General features: G+C 33.1%; 1 protein-coding gene across 1 annotated transcript; it reads right to left on the bottom strand.

The window, feature by feature from the left end:
- Window positions 1-515: 515 nt before the first annotated feature.
- LOC108450035 (uncharacterized) lies at window positions 516-6,675 on the bottom strand. Its single transcript, XM_017747462.2, has 12 exons — window positions 6,102-6,675; window positions 5,815-6,018; window positions 5,529-5,674; window positions 5,156-5,430; window positions 4,865-4,962; window positions 4,045-4,192; window positions 3,533-3,960; window positions 2,606-3,120; window positions 2,425-2,485; window positions 2,027-2,305; window positions 1,415-1,676; window positions 516-1,119 (listed from the first exon to the last, which is right to left on the bottom strand). Exons 1-12 carry the CDS (start codon window positions 6,471-6,473, stop codon window positions 779-781), a joined length of 3,129 nt encoding a protein of 1,042 aa, XP_017602951.1. The 5' UTR covers window positions 6,474-6,675; the 3' UTR covers window positions 516-778.
- Window positions 6,676-17,537: the final 10,862 nt, after the last annotated feature.

The raw sequence follows: 17,537 nt of genomic DNA, 5'->3' as shown, positions 1-17,537 counted from the left end.
TGATCGATTCAATCGGATTCTATCAATTCCTTTTGTGCTATTTTCATTAATTTGAAATAAAATATTTATTTTTATACCATAAATATTTATCAATTAAATAAAATTAAAATTTGTTTTTATTATTTTGAATTAAAAATTAAACCAAATAAAATACATTAGGATATGGAATCAAAATTGAATTAAATTTGGTAAGTCTCAAACTCACAAGGTGAGTATGAGATTTTGATATCTGAAATTTTAAACTCAGATTCATATTTAATAATAATGTATATCAATATACACAATATATATGAGGTTTTGATATTTGAAAATTTTAAAATTTCACTAGATGTATTTATTGTGGGCTGATTAATTATGAACAAATGATATCAAAATCTAAGTAGTAGATTTCTTTCTATTCTAATGGTTATAAGATTTCTAAAATTTAATCATGATTTTTAAAAAATTTAATTTTAATAGGTTGGTATTGTTATTTTTTTAATAAAAAATTTATAACTTTTTAAATGCATGAAAGATTCAAGAGAATAGGCTTTGACTAGCAAACGTTTCCCAAATTGTGTTACAACAATATCAAAACAAAGCTTAACCCAAAATGCTTACAACAACATCATATATGTAACGACTTACGGGTTACGGACATCATACACATGGATACAACAAATATAATATAAGTACTGCATTCTACGTATCTAGCTTAACTCAACCTAAACCTTGAAACATATGCACCACAGTATATATATGACGATGATTCAGGTAATGCAAACTAAGCGGCGTGACTTTATTCGGTGAGCTCATCTGATTCATCAGAATCCTCAGCTGTTACTTCTGAATCTTCATCGTCGTCTTCATGAAAACCTTCTTCTATCCTTACAGCTTTACTTCTTGTTATCTTGGTCATTGCTGCAGTCTTGCTTGCCCTTTGTGAGCGAGGACCTATAGTGCCACCATTGCTAGGAACCACAGACTTAACACAGGGAGGTGAATTTTCTTCATCAGAACTAACTTCTTCACGTCTCACTCGTCTCCTTGAACGATTAGGTCTAGCTGAGCATGGCGCTGGGGTTTGTGGAACTGCAGTGGAACCATCAACATCCAAGTTGAATTCCAGCTCCAACTTTCCTGCAAAAAAATATTGGGAAACAACATAGTTAGGTGTTAATGACCAAAAACACTCTCCAAGCCCAACAAATACTAATAACCAAAAGGAAAACGAATATAACAGACCAAAATTGGTATTAGATTTTACATTTTTGTAGGTTGTTTCCAGAAAAGCATTCTTCATACATGAAAGTATGCCTTCTATATGATCAGACAGATTTTATATAATATTTACAATGAAAATTTCTATTTGACATGAAAAGCACAACATCAAAAAAAAAAATAATGATCTTTCCTGTGAGTGTAAGATACTTACCGAAAATATACTTAACTTCATCTTCCGACAAATCCTGATCTGGATTTCTATCTAGTCCTTCAAGACGTTCAGCCATCAGCTTCAACTCCTTTAGAATATCTTTCTCGCTTAAAACAGATTCACACACACGACTTAAAAGTCTCCTCATTATCTTTACTGGTCCTTGTTCTGATAAACGGAAATGGAGAGAGGCAAGTATTCTGCAAAGAGCGGCAACATATGACCTCTCTGCAGGTGTCTTCTTCGCGGGAAACCTCAACACCTTGGGAAAATAGAAGAATAACAAAACAGTAGGTAACAAATTATTTTGTTCATAGATTACTATTCTTCTCAAATGTTATGCCAACCATTACGGCCAACATCTTACACAAAGCAATTCATTGCTTTCAATGCAGCAATAAAACACTTCCCTTTTTTTTGCATCCACGGAGAAACATAAATTATCAGATGGGATTTGCTATTAAGTGAATTTCTAATCTATCTGTTTGTGGAAAGCTGGGTGGTGTAGGTATTACTCGATTTTGAAATTAGGATCTGATTATTGATATTATGACATTTAAGATTTGAATTGGGAAAACTGAAGAATTGAGTTGGAAGCAATAGAGATATTACCTCCGTGGCTATGCGTATTGCAAGTCCCTCTTCTCCGCATTCTACTGAAGGCTGTGAAGGGCCATCTATGATTTCTGGTGATCCATTACAACCATTATCATCCTCTGCTTCAGTCCCCTTTGCATATAGGGGAGTTTGCATCATCTGTAGCATGAATCTTGAAGCTTGTATGGCACGCTTACGCATGTTGGAGACCATATAAGAAGAACCACCAGGATTGTCATCTATTCCAGGCCACATAGAACGCATGACAGGAATGAAAGCCTTAGACAGACACTTCTGTTATTGCAAAATCAAATTTATTTGTCATCAGCAAACAAGTCTAGAACTCTGGACATATTACTTCCGTGTCTGTATTGACAAGAGATGCATATCATCCAGAAATTAATGCTAAATACCTTGTGATTTTCTGAGAGAGAAGCATAATGCTCGAAAAAAACAGATAAACACTGTTTCAATCTAGTAAAAAAAAAAAAGGACAGAAAAATAATGTTGTAATGGCTGTCGTATTAAGTAGAAAAGAAGAATTGTTTTAAGTAAAAGATAGACAAGAGTAGAGACTGAATCAGATCCGCCCACCTCTGGAGGTCCTTTGATTCATTACTGAAATACAAGCCAATCAGCTTGGATAAGAGCAAAGGATGAGATGAAGCAGGAATACTTGGATACTTCTCACTGAGAAGAAGAAACTTGGCAAACCCCTCTCCAAGAACAGCTTGGACAGATTCATTTTCATCATTTTCCAGAGCTCTGGCCCTATTATTTTTTGTGAATCCAGCATATAAGAGATCGACCAATTGAATATTCGAAGCTCCGTCTGTCTCAGAAAAGTTTACAGGATCAGATGGCATAGCATCTACTTCAAGCTGTGATAAAAGGTTCAGTCCCAAGGCCCTATCAACTTCCTGAGGACCATGCCACATCCCAATATCAAATAATGCCTTACAAGCAACTGTGCTAATTGGAGAAGGGCCCTTAACATAGGATATCCTCAACTGCTTTATTAGTTCTTCACTAGGTTTATTCTCTAACAACCCAAAGAGCCCTAGGCATCGGACAGATACCCTCTGCACATCCAAGTGAACATGTTTTGCCTGCATTTGGTATTCCATATCAATCATAAAATCCTTCCAAAAAGGTTTTAGATTATTTTTTAAGTAGGCATTTTAGGACATCTAAAATTTGTACAGACCCATGAAAATAGAATGCATATTATGTAAAATTCTATCAAGTTAAATGCCTAAAGAGAAGTTACTTATCATTTGTGACAAATTCTACTCAAATTTTACGTCTCTTTGAATAGATACTTCATATTTCAGTAAGTACACATGGCAATATGAATAGACTAGTAACCAAACTCTTCATTTTGTCTTCCAAATAATTAGAATGTGGAAATAGAAAGCCATACTCTTGAAAAGTTGAGGATATTAGATTTAGGCTTAAGGATTTGATTATGAATACCAAAGTGCAATGCAAATAGACTGAAAGATGCAACCAGGTCCGTACCCCAGGAAGCAGCAATGATTGAAGCAGTTCAGTAGGTTCAACAGCCCAATGGAACGATTTTGCATTTTCCAAGAGAAGACCAGTAACAGCAAGGCAGTGCATCCAGTTTATAAAGTCAGCAGTTCTCTCCCTGCAAGGACGTGCAAGCTCTTGCACAACCCCAAGAATAACTTCTTCAAATTCACCAGCAGCAGAGTGAACCTTCTTTGCCAACCTTGCCACTGCAATAGCCCAATCTCGGTCACCACCAAGATTTATGCCATCTCCAATAGCAACTTTGTTGCCTTCATCATCCACTTCATGTTCAAGAGGCCTGTGCAATAAGTCCTGCACAAAGGAGCTAGCAATCTTCCTGATTGTAGCATCAGAAAAATCAAGCATCTCACCAAGCAATAGTAGCTGTCGAGATGCAAAGTGGTAGTTCACCCCTGAAATTATATGGTCAAATTAGAATATTAAAGTAGAATAAGTTTTTTTTTTTTGCATTTGTTGATCAAAAGAACCTGACCCACCTGCATCAATATGAGCTTTGCCCAAATCTATATAATCAGAGACAGTTTCAGGAAGAATTCTATCTAACAAATCATTGTTGTCTGAAGCTTCAGCAGCATATATAGCTGCTTCAGTGCCCATTGTAGCGGCAGCATCAGAACCTTTTCCCTGTCCAACAATGTGTTACTTTGTTATATCATCATGAAAGTGCATGAAATGTTGTTATATTCAAGAATAATACTTGAACAAGTCAGTACCATCAAAGACCTAAGAAACAATTAAAGACCTGTGAAACAAAAGCAGTGTTATGTCGCAAATAAATATTTTAGGGTGTTGTACTCAGTTTTAATGATGAGTGGCTGGGACATAGATAGGTAAACACTGTGTCTCACAACTAGATGTTATGACAGATGTGTCAAGATATAGCATTAGAAATGAAGATCAACAAAAAAAAAATACAGAAACTAGAAGAAAGAAGCAATCAAGGAGAAAGGGAAGGAAAAGAAGGGAGCAAAAGAACAAGGGGGAGCAAACCAGTGATAACCAAACCAGAGACTGAAAACATGGAACAGGAAATATCACCTTAGAATAGCCTAGAGACTAGAAAATATGGTAAAACACATAACAAAATAATTAAATAAAGAACTAGATAATTTGAATTGTTCAATCGGACTTCTCAGTCAAAATCAGATGCTTATGTATTAAAAATGCTATATAAGCTCAAAAAAGGAGGATATTGATTTAATATTAGTAAAGTGCTCGCTTAAATATATGTTCGGTAACTTTGGGGAATATTAAAATATACAAACGGATACACAAATGAATGAATAACAAGCTTACTTGTGCTTCCATCTGCAAATGTTTGCACACCATCCTCCAATAAAGAGAGACCTCAGGTTCCATTAGCCTGATACTAACAGAACAATCCGCTGAATCTCCTATTATAATATCAGGAAAAGATAGATGATAGGCAAGTGAACTTGTTTTTCTTGTATAAACTGACATGTTAAACCAACAATATACCTTACAAAGTCATAATTATAGTGGCTACTCAAATGGCAGAATTGTCTGTGAAAATAAAAGACAACAATCTTTACTCATTTAGCAAAAACATCTAAAATCTCCACAAACCTTCACTTCCTTCATTTGCTGATGTTCGTAATATGTACTGTTGTATACTTTCCACCTTATGCAGTTTCACTAAATCGGCTTTTAGAAGGGACTCCATAACAGACTCCCCAACTGATTCATAGGTTTCAACATCGAGATACTTGAGAAGTTGTACAGGATCTCCATTGCAGCACTTTACAAGCCACTGATCTGTCATTAACTTTAAACACTCCTTCGAAACAGCCAAAGAACGATCAGCAAGTCCTCTCTGAAGAATTGCTGTCCTATGCTTGATACTAGCAGACCAAGCAAATTAAGCAAAAGAAAGTATTAGGAACTCATTAAACGAAATACAAACAATATAGCACAAATACAAGATTAAAATCCAGCTCACCTTAGGCTTTGAAGAGGAAATTTGTTAGCTATAACACAGTATGCTGCTTTGCGGACTGACTCACTTACATCCATTGTACAATCTATGATTACTTGGGAAGTTGCATTTGAAGGAGGCAAAGATAACACAATGGTCTTCCGAACCTCCTATAAACAGAATCTCCAGAATTGTTAAAAAAAGACCTCAATTATTTTGTTTAATAAGCCTTCCAATAAATTAAAATATTCATAACAAATCACGCAACTCATCGAGAAAACAGAAACAATATATAAGTTTACAAACTGACCGAGTTCTGTTCCAATGGAAGGACTTCGAGAAATAAATCAAGAATGTCGCTATTTTCAGAATCATTTACAAATCGTGAAAGCGCCCTGACTGCAAGTGTACGAATTAACGGAACCTTGTCCACCACCCGAAATTTCATTAACTCTATCACCTCATCCCATAGTTCATCGCTCACTTCTGAGTCATCGGGCAGCCGTAATATTATCTGTTTAGATATATATAATTACCAAAAATCAAAACGCTAAAAAAAGATTTTAAAAAATGAAGCCAGAATTTAAAAGAGCTGACCTCAGAAATGATTTGGCAAGCCCTAAATCGTGCGGTTTTATTAGCTGCAGTAGCCCCAACCAAAAGGAACTTCAAAAATTCCTCCAAGAACTCATCACTAGCGGAAGTGTCGTTGGGATCTCGGGCGCTGGAAAATGCTGAAACAAAGCGCACAACGCGTTCCATGGTGGCGGTTCGCTTTAGAATATGAAAGAGAGGGGTCAGTGTCTTGGTGAAGGCGACAGAGAATTGATGAACGGAAGGGGATTTCGAACGGACGGCTGAGAGCTCCTTCAGCTTCCGAAGATGGCTGGCGTTAGATGCTTTAGCCTCGTCCACGATTTTGGCAATTTTGCGAATCAATTGTGTGTCTGCCATTTCTTGCTCTTTCATTATCGGTTTCCTTCTCTGTTTCTTCTTCTTTTCTTTTTTTTTTTTTTTCCTTTTGTCTGGAACTGATCTCGTTTTGAATTTTTGGTTTGGAAATCGAGCGGGAGTTTGTTATTAATATTGATTTATGGGCCGAACCTATCAGCCCTTTCCACTTTTAAAAGAATAATAAATAATGTTAAACACTTCTTAATTAATCACTCAATTTTTAAAGTGTTTTCCTTTTAGTCACTTAAAAAAACTTTACAATTTCATCACCGCTGCGAGAAAATGCTTTTATTCTAATCACTCAAAAGCTAAATTTTTAATGACCGCTGACACATCATATTTTTTACTATTTTTGACCTATCATTGTTCATCATCATCTTCTTCTTTTTCCATAACTCTCGACTTTTCCCAACTGTCTATCAACCACGTAACAGCCTAATTTTCAGTGGTATCGAGAATAGAGATTTGAAATCACTAAATCGACGGGTGAGTTAAAAATTTAATAAATTAATACCTATGAGTCAAATGCGAATATAAAAGCATTTTTGAATTAGTGAATTTGGTGATTTAAAAGAATTAATTAGATAAATTGGGTCGAGAATGAGGTATCGAGACCTCAACTTCACAAATCGAGCCATAAATATTTTTAGAAATATTTATGGAGTGTTGGTGAGGTAGTATTAAAATTTAGTCAGAAAATTTTTACGTTTGGGTGGTTAATTAAATAAAAAGGACTAAATTGAAAAGGGTGTAAAAGTTGCTAGAAGGATTAAATAGCTCAATTGTCAAATGAGGAAGGACCTAAAGTGAAAATAGTCCTAAAGGAGATATTTTGGGTGGCAATAGCAGAGAAAAATCAGGAAATGGATGAAATAAGGGCAAAATTGAAAAATTGCCAAAATTGGCTAAATAAAAATGGGACTAAATTGGAATATCTAGAATTCTCTTCATTTCTCTTCATATTCATCAGCTGAAAAACAGCCATGGAGGAGGGTTCAAGCTGGTTTTCATACTCTAGCTTCATGTAAGTTTAATTCTTGCTTTCTCCTTGAAATTTTTATGTTTTTGTGACTTTTACAACTAGGTCCACTTGTTGAATTCATTAGTTTTTTATTCTATGAAAGAAATTGAAAGTTTTTATGAATATGTGCTGGAAGTATATGATGATTTGGCATGGAATTAGAGCTTTAAATTATTTATATGCTGATTTTATTGAAAGAATTGAATAGAAAGTGAATGTTTGGGACCTAATTGTAAAAGAGTTTGAAGTTAAAGTTTCATATGGAAATTCTGAATTTCAAAAATTATGAAATAACTTATAATGTCTAGAAAAGTGTTAATTGAGAAAATTATCTTAATTGAGGGGTTAATTGAGCAAGGACTGAATTGTATGAATTGTGAAATTTGGGGCAAAATGGAAATAAACATTTTGCACTAAAACTGTTTTAGACAGCAGCAGTAGTCTAACTTTGAAAAATCACTAAAATTATATAAATCGAATTAGAGGATGAATAAAATATGAAATTAAAGCTTATTGAGTCTAGTTTCTTATAAAAGAAATTATGTAAGCAATGGAATTGTAAATCATCAGATACAATAACTTTTGTGAGACAAGGTCAGAATGATTTCGAGTTCCCTGTTCGACTTTGGAAAATCATAAAAATTGGATAAAAATAATTAGGGCTTAAATTTATATGTTTAGAATCCTGAATGAGTCTATTTCAAGAGAAACAAATGAGGACATCTTTCAATCCTGTACAAGAAGATAATTATTTTTAGTAAAGAAGGGTCGGAACTCATGGACAGCAGAACAGGAAGACTTCAATGAATAAACTGTATTAATTGGCCCAACCAAAATTATTAATTTTTATAGTAAGAAGGTATATGAGTCTAGTTTCATAGAAAATTAGCGGATCTTAATTTGGAGTTCTATAGCTCAAAATAAAAATAATTTAGTGACTATGACACGATGGATAGCTTGAATATTCACATAAGTAGATAATGAAAATTATGGATAATGTTACTTACAAGTGTGTTGTTTATACTAAGGATGTGGATGGAGAGGAGGAGGAGGAAAATATACATATATATGAATGACTCGTGTATAAATTGATCACATGCCCGGTTATAATCGATGAGTGTTGGATTAGAAATGATATAATGTTTTATTTAGAATATTTATTATGAAATTATGATTATTGTTATAATAAAAAATTGAACTTGTGAGTTTATATGGCTAAATTTTAGTGATTATTTGTTAATTTTATGAATTTTATGATGAGTTATTTCATATGTATTGATGATAAAATCGTGAATAATGTAAAAGCATGAAAATTGAATAAATGATCAAATTAAGCATTTCATTCGGTGACAAGATGAATTGAAGGAAAAGACCATGGTTGGACCATGGAAACAAGTGATAAGTGATAGCTTGGCTACACTTATCCGATCAAGGACAAATGAAAGTGATAAGTAATAACTTGGCTATACTTATCGATTAAGACAAGTGAAAGTGATAAGTGATAGCTTGGCTACACTTATCGATCAATGGCAAATGACAAGTGAAAAGTGGTAGCTTGACTACGATCGATGAAAAGTGGTAGCTTCGCTACCTAATCGATGAAAAGTGGTAGCCGGCTACCGATCGATGAAAAGTGGTAGCTCAAGCTACGATCGATGAAAATGATAGCACCAACTACGATCGATGAATAGTGGTAGCTTTGGCTACAAGTGACAAGTGACAAGTGACAAGTGATTTACGTATAAGACCATATCCGGGATATGGCATCGGTGTGATATATGCTATCTTGTATAAGACCATATCGGGATATGACATCGTGAGATATATGATTACGTGTAAGACCATAGCTGGGCTATGGCATCATTATGTAAAGATGTGTAAGACCATAGTTGAACTATAGCATCGAAAAAATGAAGTACTCAATTCGTAAGATGTTCACTAATTTGAAGAAGTTTGGTAAGTATTACATGGAATTATGTGACATAAGGAAATACAAGTTGATGAGACATGAGCATAAAACTTGGTTGATGGATGAATTCATTTGTGATTATATATTTTACATACGAGTGTATTATCCGTATGAATTGGTACTCCAAATGAGTTAATGAGAAAACTTCTAGTATAAAATAATCTGAGTTCGAAATGAAATATCATGAAAACGCACTTGAAATACATTGGTATGTATTGTATATGCTATTTGAATTCATAAATGTGGAAAGCAAATGTATGTGGAAATATAAGATGATGATATTTGTACATGGAATTTATTGATGAATACGTACATCAAAATTTATATGATAAATTTTAGTGAACATTGAAATTGGGCTCAATAAGTGATTTGGCAATTTAAATCGTAATTGGTAGGAAGAGTTAATGAATTGCATATTTATGAATTGTTACGCGTATTTGTCTCGAAATACGAGGAAGTGATGGTAATTGATACATGGAAATATGAAACTATGATATATATAAAACATGGAATATGTTTGATAAATGTGTTCATTCATAATTATAGAATTATGTACCTCATGTGTGCTATTTGCATAAAGATGATATTTCAAATACTTTAGTGAATAAAGCTTAAATATGAAATAGTATGAAATCGAAATAAATTGTTATGAAAATGTATTTAAATTATCCGTAAGTGTTTCGTGCTTCTCAGTAATGCCTCGTACTTTATTCCTGACGATGATACGGGTAGGGGTGTTACATTTATTGGTATCGAGCTTGGTTTAGCCGATTCTCGGATCAAATGAGATGTGTAAAGTGTTTAGAGATACATGCCGTATAAATCATGATAAAGTGATGTGTATAATCGATCAAATTTTATTTTACTTATAGACATAAATACTTTTCAATCGAGTTATTTCGAAAGTGTTGAAAGTGACACTAATGTGTCCGAGTAAGAATGTGTTTATGATGAGTTGAAACTTGGAAAGGTATGAAAAAGAGTTCATGATATGGATGTGATGATGTATGAAATGAAATAAAAGTTTATCTTGTGATGAGCACGCCTATGTTGTTTGGTATTTATATGATGTTATGTTGTTGATAAATGATATGTTAGATGTATATATATATATATATATATATATATATAAAAGCTAAAAGTCTAGGCTTTACAATCTTCACCCCTATCATTATGGTATTATATGTGACAGCCCTAAATTGACCCTAGTCGGAAAGTGGTTTCGGGACCGCTAAACCGAAGTCACCAAGTATTTGAATATAATATTTATTGTCTAAAATATGTGAATATGAATGTGTAAAAGTTTTAAGCTTGATTTAGTCGATTGCATGTGAATTTAGTTAATAGGACTTATGTGTGACACTTTTGAAATGTGATAGGTTAATCTATAAGGATCTATTAATGCATGTTAGAAAATGCTTGTACTTGCATGTCAAATTACCCAAAATTTTAGGTAGTGGCGGCCATGCTATGGGTTAAAACATATTATAAACATTTTGTGTTAATATTTTGTGTTAGAAATAATAAAATAAAAGGTTAGTAATAAAGTAATGGAAATTGGGGGTGATGAAAACAAAGTGAGAGTTTGGTTCTTCTTGGCCGAAAAACCAAGTAAAAGAAAGAAAAAAAGGTTTGAAGAAGTTCGGCCATGCTTGTAACTAGGTTGAGGTATGTTTGATGTTATTCCATGAAATTCATGCATATTTTTAGTTGTTAGTTTAAATTCTACCTAGCCCATGGTTTAAATTTTTGCTATTTGATGGAGATGATACTCGGCCATGGATGTTGTCTTTCTTGGTTGGTGTTTGATGTTGTGGTGATGAGGCATGAAGATGATTGAGTTTGAGTGCTTAATAAAAAGGATTGGATGTGAGTGTGTGAGAATTTGAAAAGGATGGGTCTTAGCAACTTCATGAGGTGTTCGCCATGGTGCTAAAATGTTGTATTTGTGTTTAAACTTAAAATTATTTAGTTATATGGTTAGTATAGGTATGGATGACCGAATATGAGAGCATGAATAGATGAAGAGTTTTGTAATTATAAACAAAATTGGTTAATTGATATGTGGTAAATGTTAAGTGTTGAATGAAATGGAAATGATATCATATTGGAATATGTATATTCGACCACATGAATGAATACATAGATTGATGTTGCACATTTGGCTATAGGTAAGCATATTGATGATTTTATCTTGACTTAGATAATCGGCTAAAGGAGAATATTGGCTAATATGTTGAATTTGATTCATGATTTCATATATATATGACTCTAATGTCTAATGTATATATGGGCTAAGTACCTTGAGTTTCTCTTTGATGTTCAAAATGATTAAATCAATTTATTTGTTAAATTAAGCTCAAGAGCAAAGGGGAACTAAATCTGATAAAGGAAAGGAAAAAGTAATTGAATAGCCGTTGAAGTCGTTCGACAACATCCGAGGTAAGTCTTGAGTAATGGAACTTAGTTTATGATTTGATTAAGTCATGACATATAAGCATAACAAATAAACGGTGATATAATGATTCTACTTGAATTATATATTGAGGTAATTGGTTTATACTTATAACGGGCAAATTAATGCGTATAGAGATCATGTTATAAAGCAAATCAAAATCATGCCCTTTGTATGTGGCTATTGAGTAGAAAATGGTAATGGTTGATAAGTGTCTTGTGTTTGAATTCTAGTAATGAAAATGAAATATAGATGTGTTATGATTTATTGATATATGTGCATGATTATTCGGATGATAACCGGACTAAGATCCGAAGGCATTTGTGCTAGTGACTATATCCGGCTAAGTCCCAAGGCATTTGTGCGAGTTACTATATTCGGGCTAAGTCCCGAAGGCATTTGTGCGAAGTTACTATATCCTGCTAAGTCCCGAAGGCATTTGTGCGAGTTGTTATATCCGCTAAATCCGAAGGTACTTGGGTTTGGAAATGAGCGATCTTGCTGTAATAATTTCAGTTAATACGCTCATAAAATCCAAACGATAAGGTATGTTTCAGATATGCATCGTAAAGTTGACTCCTTTTAAATAGTATTCGCCAATTGATTAACAAACTTCCTACCTTAGTTAGGTTTGATCCCCGTGTATGAATGTCTTGGTTGAAGCGTGAAGTAAGTATGATTTTGGGAACATGCGTATATGCAATTATTCATTTAGTCATATGAACGCTATACTTTAGTCGTAAATAATTTCATTACTTAAACTTACTAAGCATTAAAATGCTTATTCTGTTGCTTTGATTCTCTGCTTTATAGATTTTGTTCATCACCATCGGACTCGAGAGTGTCAAAGTCGAAGTCGTCCACACTATCAAAGCCCTTTTGGTACTCTTTTAGTTGAACTTTGATAATGGCATGTATAGGATGACCTTTGTTGTTAATCAAGTACCTTTTGGTAATGTATATATTCGGATAGCCATGCGAAAATGGCTTATATATATTTTGAGCATAGCATTATAATCATTTTGTATATTGTTCATTGAGTGGTATGGAAATGCTTGGTAATGATTAGCCATTGGAATGGTTAATCACGATCATTTTGGTGATATGTATGACAAATGGCTAGTTGATTCATGGAAAACTATGAAATAGGTGAAATTTACCTTAAACTAGATCTTGACGATGAGCGATGATGTGAGTTTGAAAATCACTAAAATAGTAGAAATGTAATTAAATAATGAATAAATTATGTAATCGAATCTTGATGAGTCTATTTTCATATGAAAGAAACGGAACGACCATATGAGCCGTAATTTATGATATGTTTAAGTTTTCGTGAAAGCAGCAGGCGATTTCGGATCCCCTATTCGACTTTGGAAATTCACTATAAATTAACCGAGACAATTAGAAGTCATGTTTTATATGTACGAGTCTAGTTTCATTAGAAACAAATGGCATAAGTATTGAAGCCTGCATGCAGGAGATATCTAAGTCGTAATGCATGAAGGTCGAGTAGTCGAACCACAAACAGGGAGACTTTAACTAATAAACTGTACTAATTGGCCCGACCAAAAATTCTAGAAAAAATTTGTAGATGGATATATGAGTCTAGTTTCAGGAAAAATTTATGGAATCGGTTTTGAGTTTTGGAACTCGAGATATGATTTTAAAGTGACTGTGATGCGTTAATGGCTTGTCTAGAAATTTTAAATGAACTGTGTAAGCAAATGAATTATGTCCGTTAACACCCCGTGTTCGACTCTGGTAACGGTCTCAGGTACGGGGCGTTACATTATATAATAAAGTTTATGAAATTTATATTGAATAAGTTCACAAGTGTGAAACAAAAGAGTTCAAAAAGTGGAATAATTAATAATATAGTCAGAGATTAAAATGGTTTAGCAAGTAAAAACGGTTCTGGAAGAGATGATAGACTGTTTGGAAAATCATTCAAATTAAGTGATGCCACAGTTAAAGAAGAGGACAATCAACTTATCCAGGTATGATATCTAAAGAATGTGTTATCAGGAATTCTTCGAGTTTTCTTAAGAAAATTGGCATCGACAAAGTGTGGATTGTGACTGTTCAAGCTAAATTTTTATATTAATTTCCTTTTATTAGGTAATATTGATTAAGGTCAACGAGATAAATCGAGATGTAGTGTTTTGTTTGAACTAATGCCGTTAATAAAGCTTTTTGACTAGCATATTACGGAAATTGTGAAAGATTATGTGTTTGAGTTGTTCTAACAACTTGAAGAGGAAATTGTTTTGAAAGGTTAATATTGTTTGACAGTTAAGATGGAATTAGATGTTTTAATCAGAACAAGTTATTCAGTTAGAAGGTAAATTGAGATATATGTATGTAAATTGATCCTCGAGTTTGGAAATGAATTTTATGTATTCATGGGTAAATAGACGGATAGTCTGAAAAATAAAAAAATAAAAAAAATAAAAAAATTCTTGATTCCAAGAGTTTAAAGCATCGAATATTATAGAAAAATTTGAATTTAATACAGTGATGATGATTTGAGTTGTTGAAAGATTGTGAGTAGCTATCGATTAACCTTTGAGAAGAGTAAACGTAGATATGTATGCTCTGAGTAATGAAGTTTTGTTTACTTTGCGAGTGATGATTACTTAATTAATATTGTATAATGACATTCAGAAAATTTAAAGTAATCGAGTACAGTGTAAGGTTCTTAGGCAACATTACAGGATGAAGGATTTATGCTGAAACCTTAACCTCTTTTCTGATAAGATTTTCGGGGACGAAAATCCCTAAAGGGGGGGAGAGTTGTAACAACCTAATTTTCAGTGGTATCGGAAATAGAGATTTGAGATCACTAAATCCGACGGGTGAGTTAAAAATTTAATAAATTAATACCTATGAGTCAAATGCGAATATAAAAGCATTTTTGAATTAGTGAATTTGGTGATTTAAAAGAATTAATTAGGTAAATTGGGTCGAGAATGAGGTATCGAGACCTCAACTTCATAAATCGAGCCATAAATATTTTAGAAATATTTATGGAGTGTTGGTGAGGTAGTATTAAAATTTAGTCAGAAAATTTTTACGTTTGGGTGGTTAATTAAATAAAAAGGACTAAATTGAAAAGGGTGTAAAAGTTGCTAGAAGGATTAAATAGCTCAATTGTCAAATGAGGAAGGACCCAAAGTGAAAATAGTCCTAAAGGAGATATTTTGGGCGGCAATAGCAGAGAAAAATCAGGAAATGGATGAAATAAGGGCAAAATTGAAAAATTGCCAAAATTGGCTAAATAAAAATGGGACTAAATTGGAATATCTAGAATTATCTTCATTTCTCTTCATATTCATCAGCTGAAAAACAGCCATGGAGGAGGGTTCAAGCTGGTTTTCATACTCTAGCTTCATGTAAGTTTAATTCTTGCTTTCTCCTTGAAATTTTTATGTTTTGTGACTTTTACAACTAGGTCCACTTGTTGAATTCATTAGTTTTTATTCTATGAAAGAAATTGAAAGTTGTTATGAATATGTGCTGGAAGTATATGATGATTTGGCATGGAATTAGAGCTTTAAATTATTTATATGCTGATTTTATTGAAAGAATTGAATAGAAAGTGAATGTTTGGGACCTAATTGTAAAAGAGTTTGAAGTTAAAGTTTCATATGGAAATTCTGAATTTCAAAAATTATGAAATAACTTATAATGTCTAGAAAAAGTGTTAATTAAGAAAATTATCTTAATTGAAGGGTTAATTGAGCAAGGACTGAATTGTATGAATTGTGAAATTTGGGGCAAAATGGAAATAAACATTTTGCACTAAAACTGTTTTAGACAGCAGCAGTAGTCTAACTTTGAAAAATCACTAAAAATTATATAAATCGAATTAGAGGATGAATAAAATATGAAATTAAAGCTTATTGAGTCTAGTTTCTTATAAAAGAAATTATGTAAGCAATGGAATTGTAAATCATCAGATACAATAACTTTTGTGAGACAAGGTCAGAATGATTTCGAGTTCCCCTGTTCTGACTTTGGAAAATCATAAAAAATTGGATAAAAATAATTAGGGGCTTAAATTTATATGTTTAGAATCCTGAATGAGTCTATTTCAAGAGAAACAAACGAGGACATCATTCGAATCCTGTACAAGAAGATAATTATTTTTTAGTAAAGAAGGGTCGGAACTGTCAGACAGCAGAACAGGGAAGACTTCAATGAATAAACTGTATTAATTGGCCCAACCAAAAATTATGAATTTTTTATAGTAAGAAGGTATATGAGTCTAGTTTCATAGAAAATTAGCGGATCTTAATTTGGAGTTCTATAGCTCAAAATAAAAATAATTTAGTGACTATGACACAGATGGATAGCTTGAATATTCACATAAGTAGATAATGAAAATTATGGATAATGTTACTTACAAGTGTGTTGTTTATACTAAGGATGTGGATGGAGAGGAGGAGGAGGAAAAATATACATATATATGAATGACTCGTGTATAAATTGATCACATGCCCGGTTATAATCGATGAGTGTTGGATTAGAAATGATATAATGTTTTATTTAGAATATTTATTATGAAATTATGATTATTGTTATAATAAAAAAATTGAACTTGTGAGTTTATATGGCTAAATTTTAGTGATTATTTGTTAATTTTATGAATTTTATGATGAGTTATTTCATATGTATTGATGATAAAATCGTGAATAATGTAAAAGCATGAAAATTGAATAAATGATCAAATTAAGCATTTCAGTTCAGTGACAAGATGAATTGAAGGAAAAGACCATGGTTGGACCATGGAAACAAGTGATAAGTGATAGCTTCGGCTACACTTATCTGATCAAGGACAAATGAAAGTGATAAGTAATAACTTCGGCTACACTTATATGATTAAGGACAAGTGAAAGTGATAAGTGATAGCTTCGGCTACACTTATCTGATCAATGGCAAATGACAAGTGAAAAGTGGTAGCTTCACTACGATCGATGAAAAGTGGTAGCTTCGCTACCTAATCGATGAAAAGTGGTAGCCCGGCTACGATCGATGAAAAGTGGTAGCCGGCTACCGATCGATGAAAATGATAGCACCAGCTACGATCGGTGAATAGTGGTAGCTTTGGCTACAAGTGACAAGTGACAAGTGACAAGTGATTTACAGATAAGACCATATCGGGATATGGCATCGGTGTGATATATGCTCTCAGTATAAGACCATATCGGGATATGACATCGATGAGATATGTGATTACGTGTAAGACCATAGCTGGGCTATGGCATCATTATGTAAAGATGTGTAAGACCATAGTTGAACTATAGCATCGAAAAAACGAAGTACTCAATTCCGTAAGATGTTCACTAATTTGAAGAAGTTTGGTAAGTATTACATGGAATTATGTGACATAAGGAAATACGAGTTGATGAGACATGAGCATAAAACTTGGTTGATGGATGAATTCATTTGTGATTATATATTTCTACGCCTTGAGTGTATTATCCGTATGAATTGGTACTCCAAAAGAGTTAATGAGAAAACTTCTAGTATAAAATAATCTGAGTTCGAAATGAAATATCATGAAAACGTACTTGAAATACATTGGTATGTATTGTATATGCTATTTGAATTCATAAATGTGGAAAGCAAATG

This window comes from Gossypium arboreum, chromosome 11, assembly GCF_025698485.1.
Source record: "Gossypium arboreum isolate Shixiya-1 chromosome 11, ASM2569848v2, whole genome shotgun sequence".
Lineage (NCBI taxonomy): Eukaryota > Viridiplantae > Streptophyta > Magnoliopsida > Malvales > Malvaceae > Gossypium > Gossypium arboreum.
This window is presented reverse-complemented; position numbering and strand designations above follow the sequence as displayed.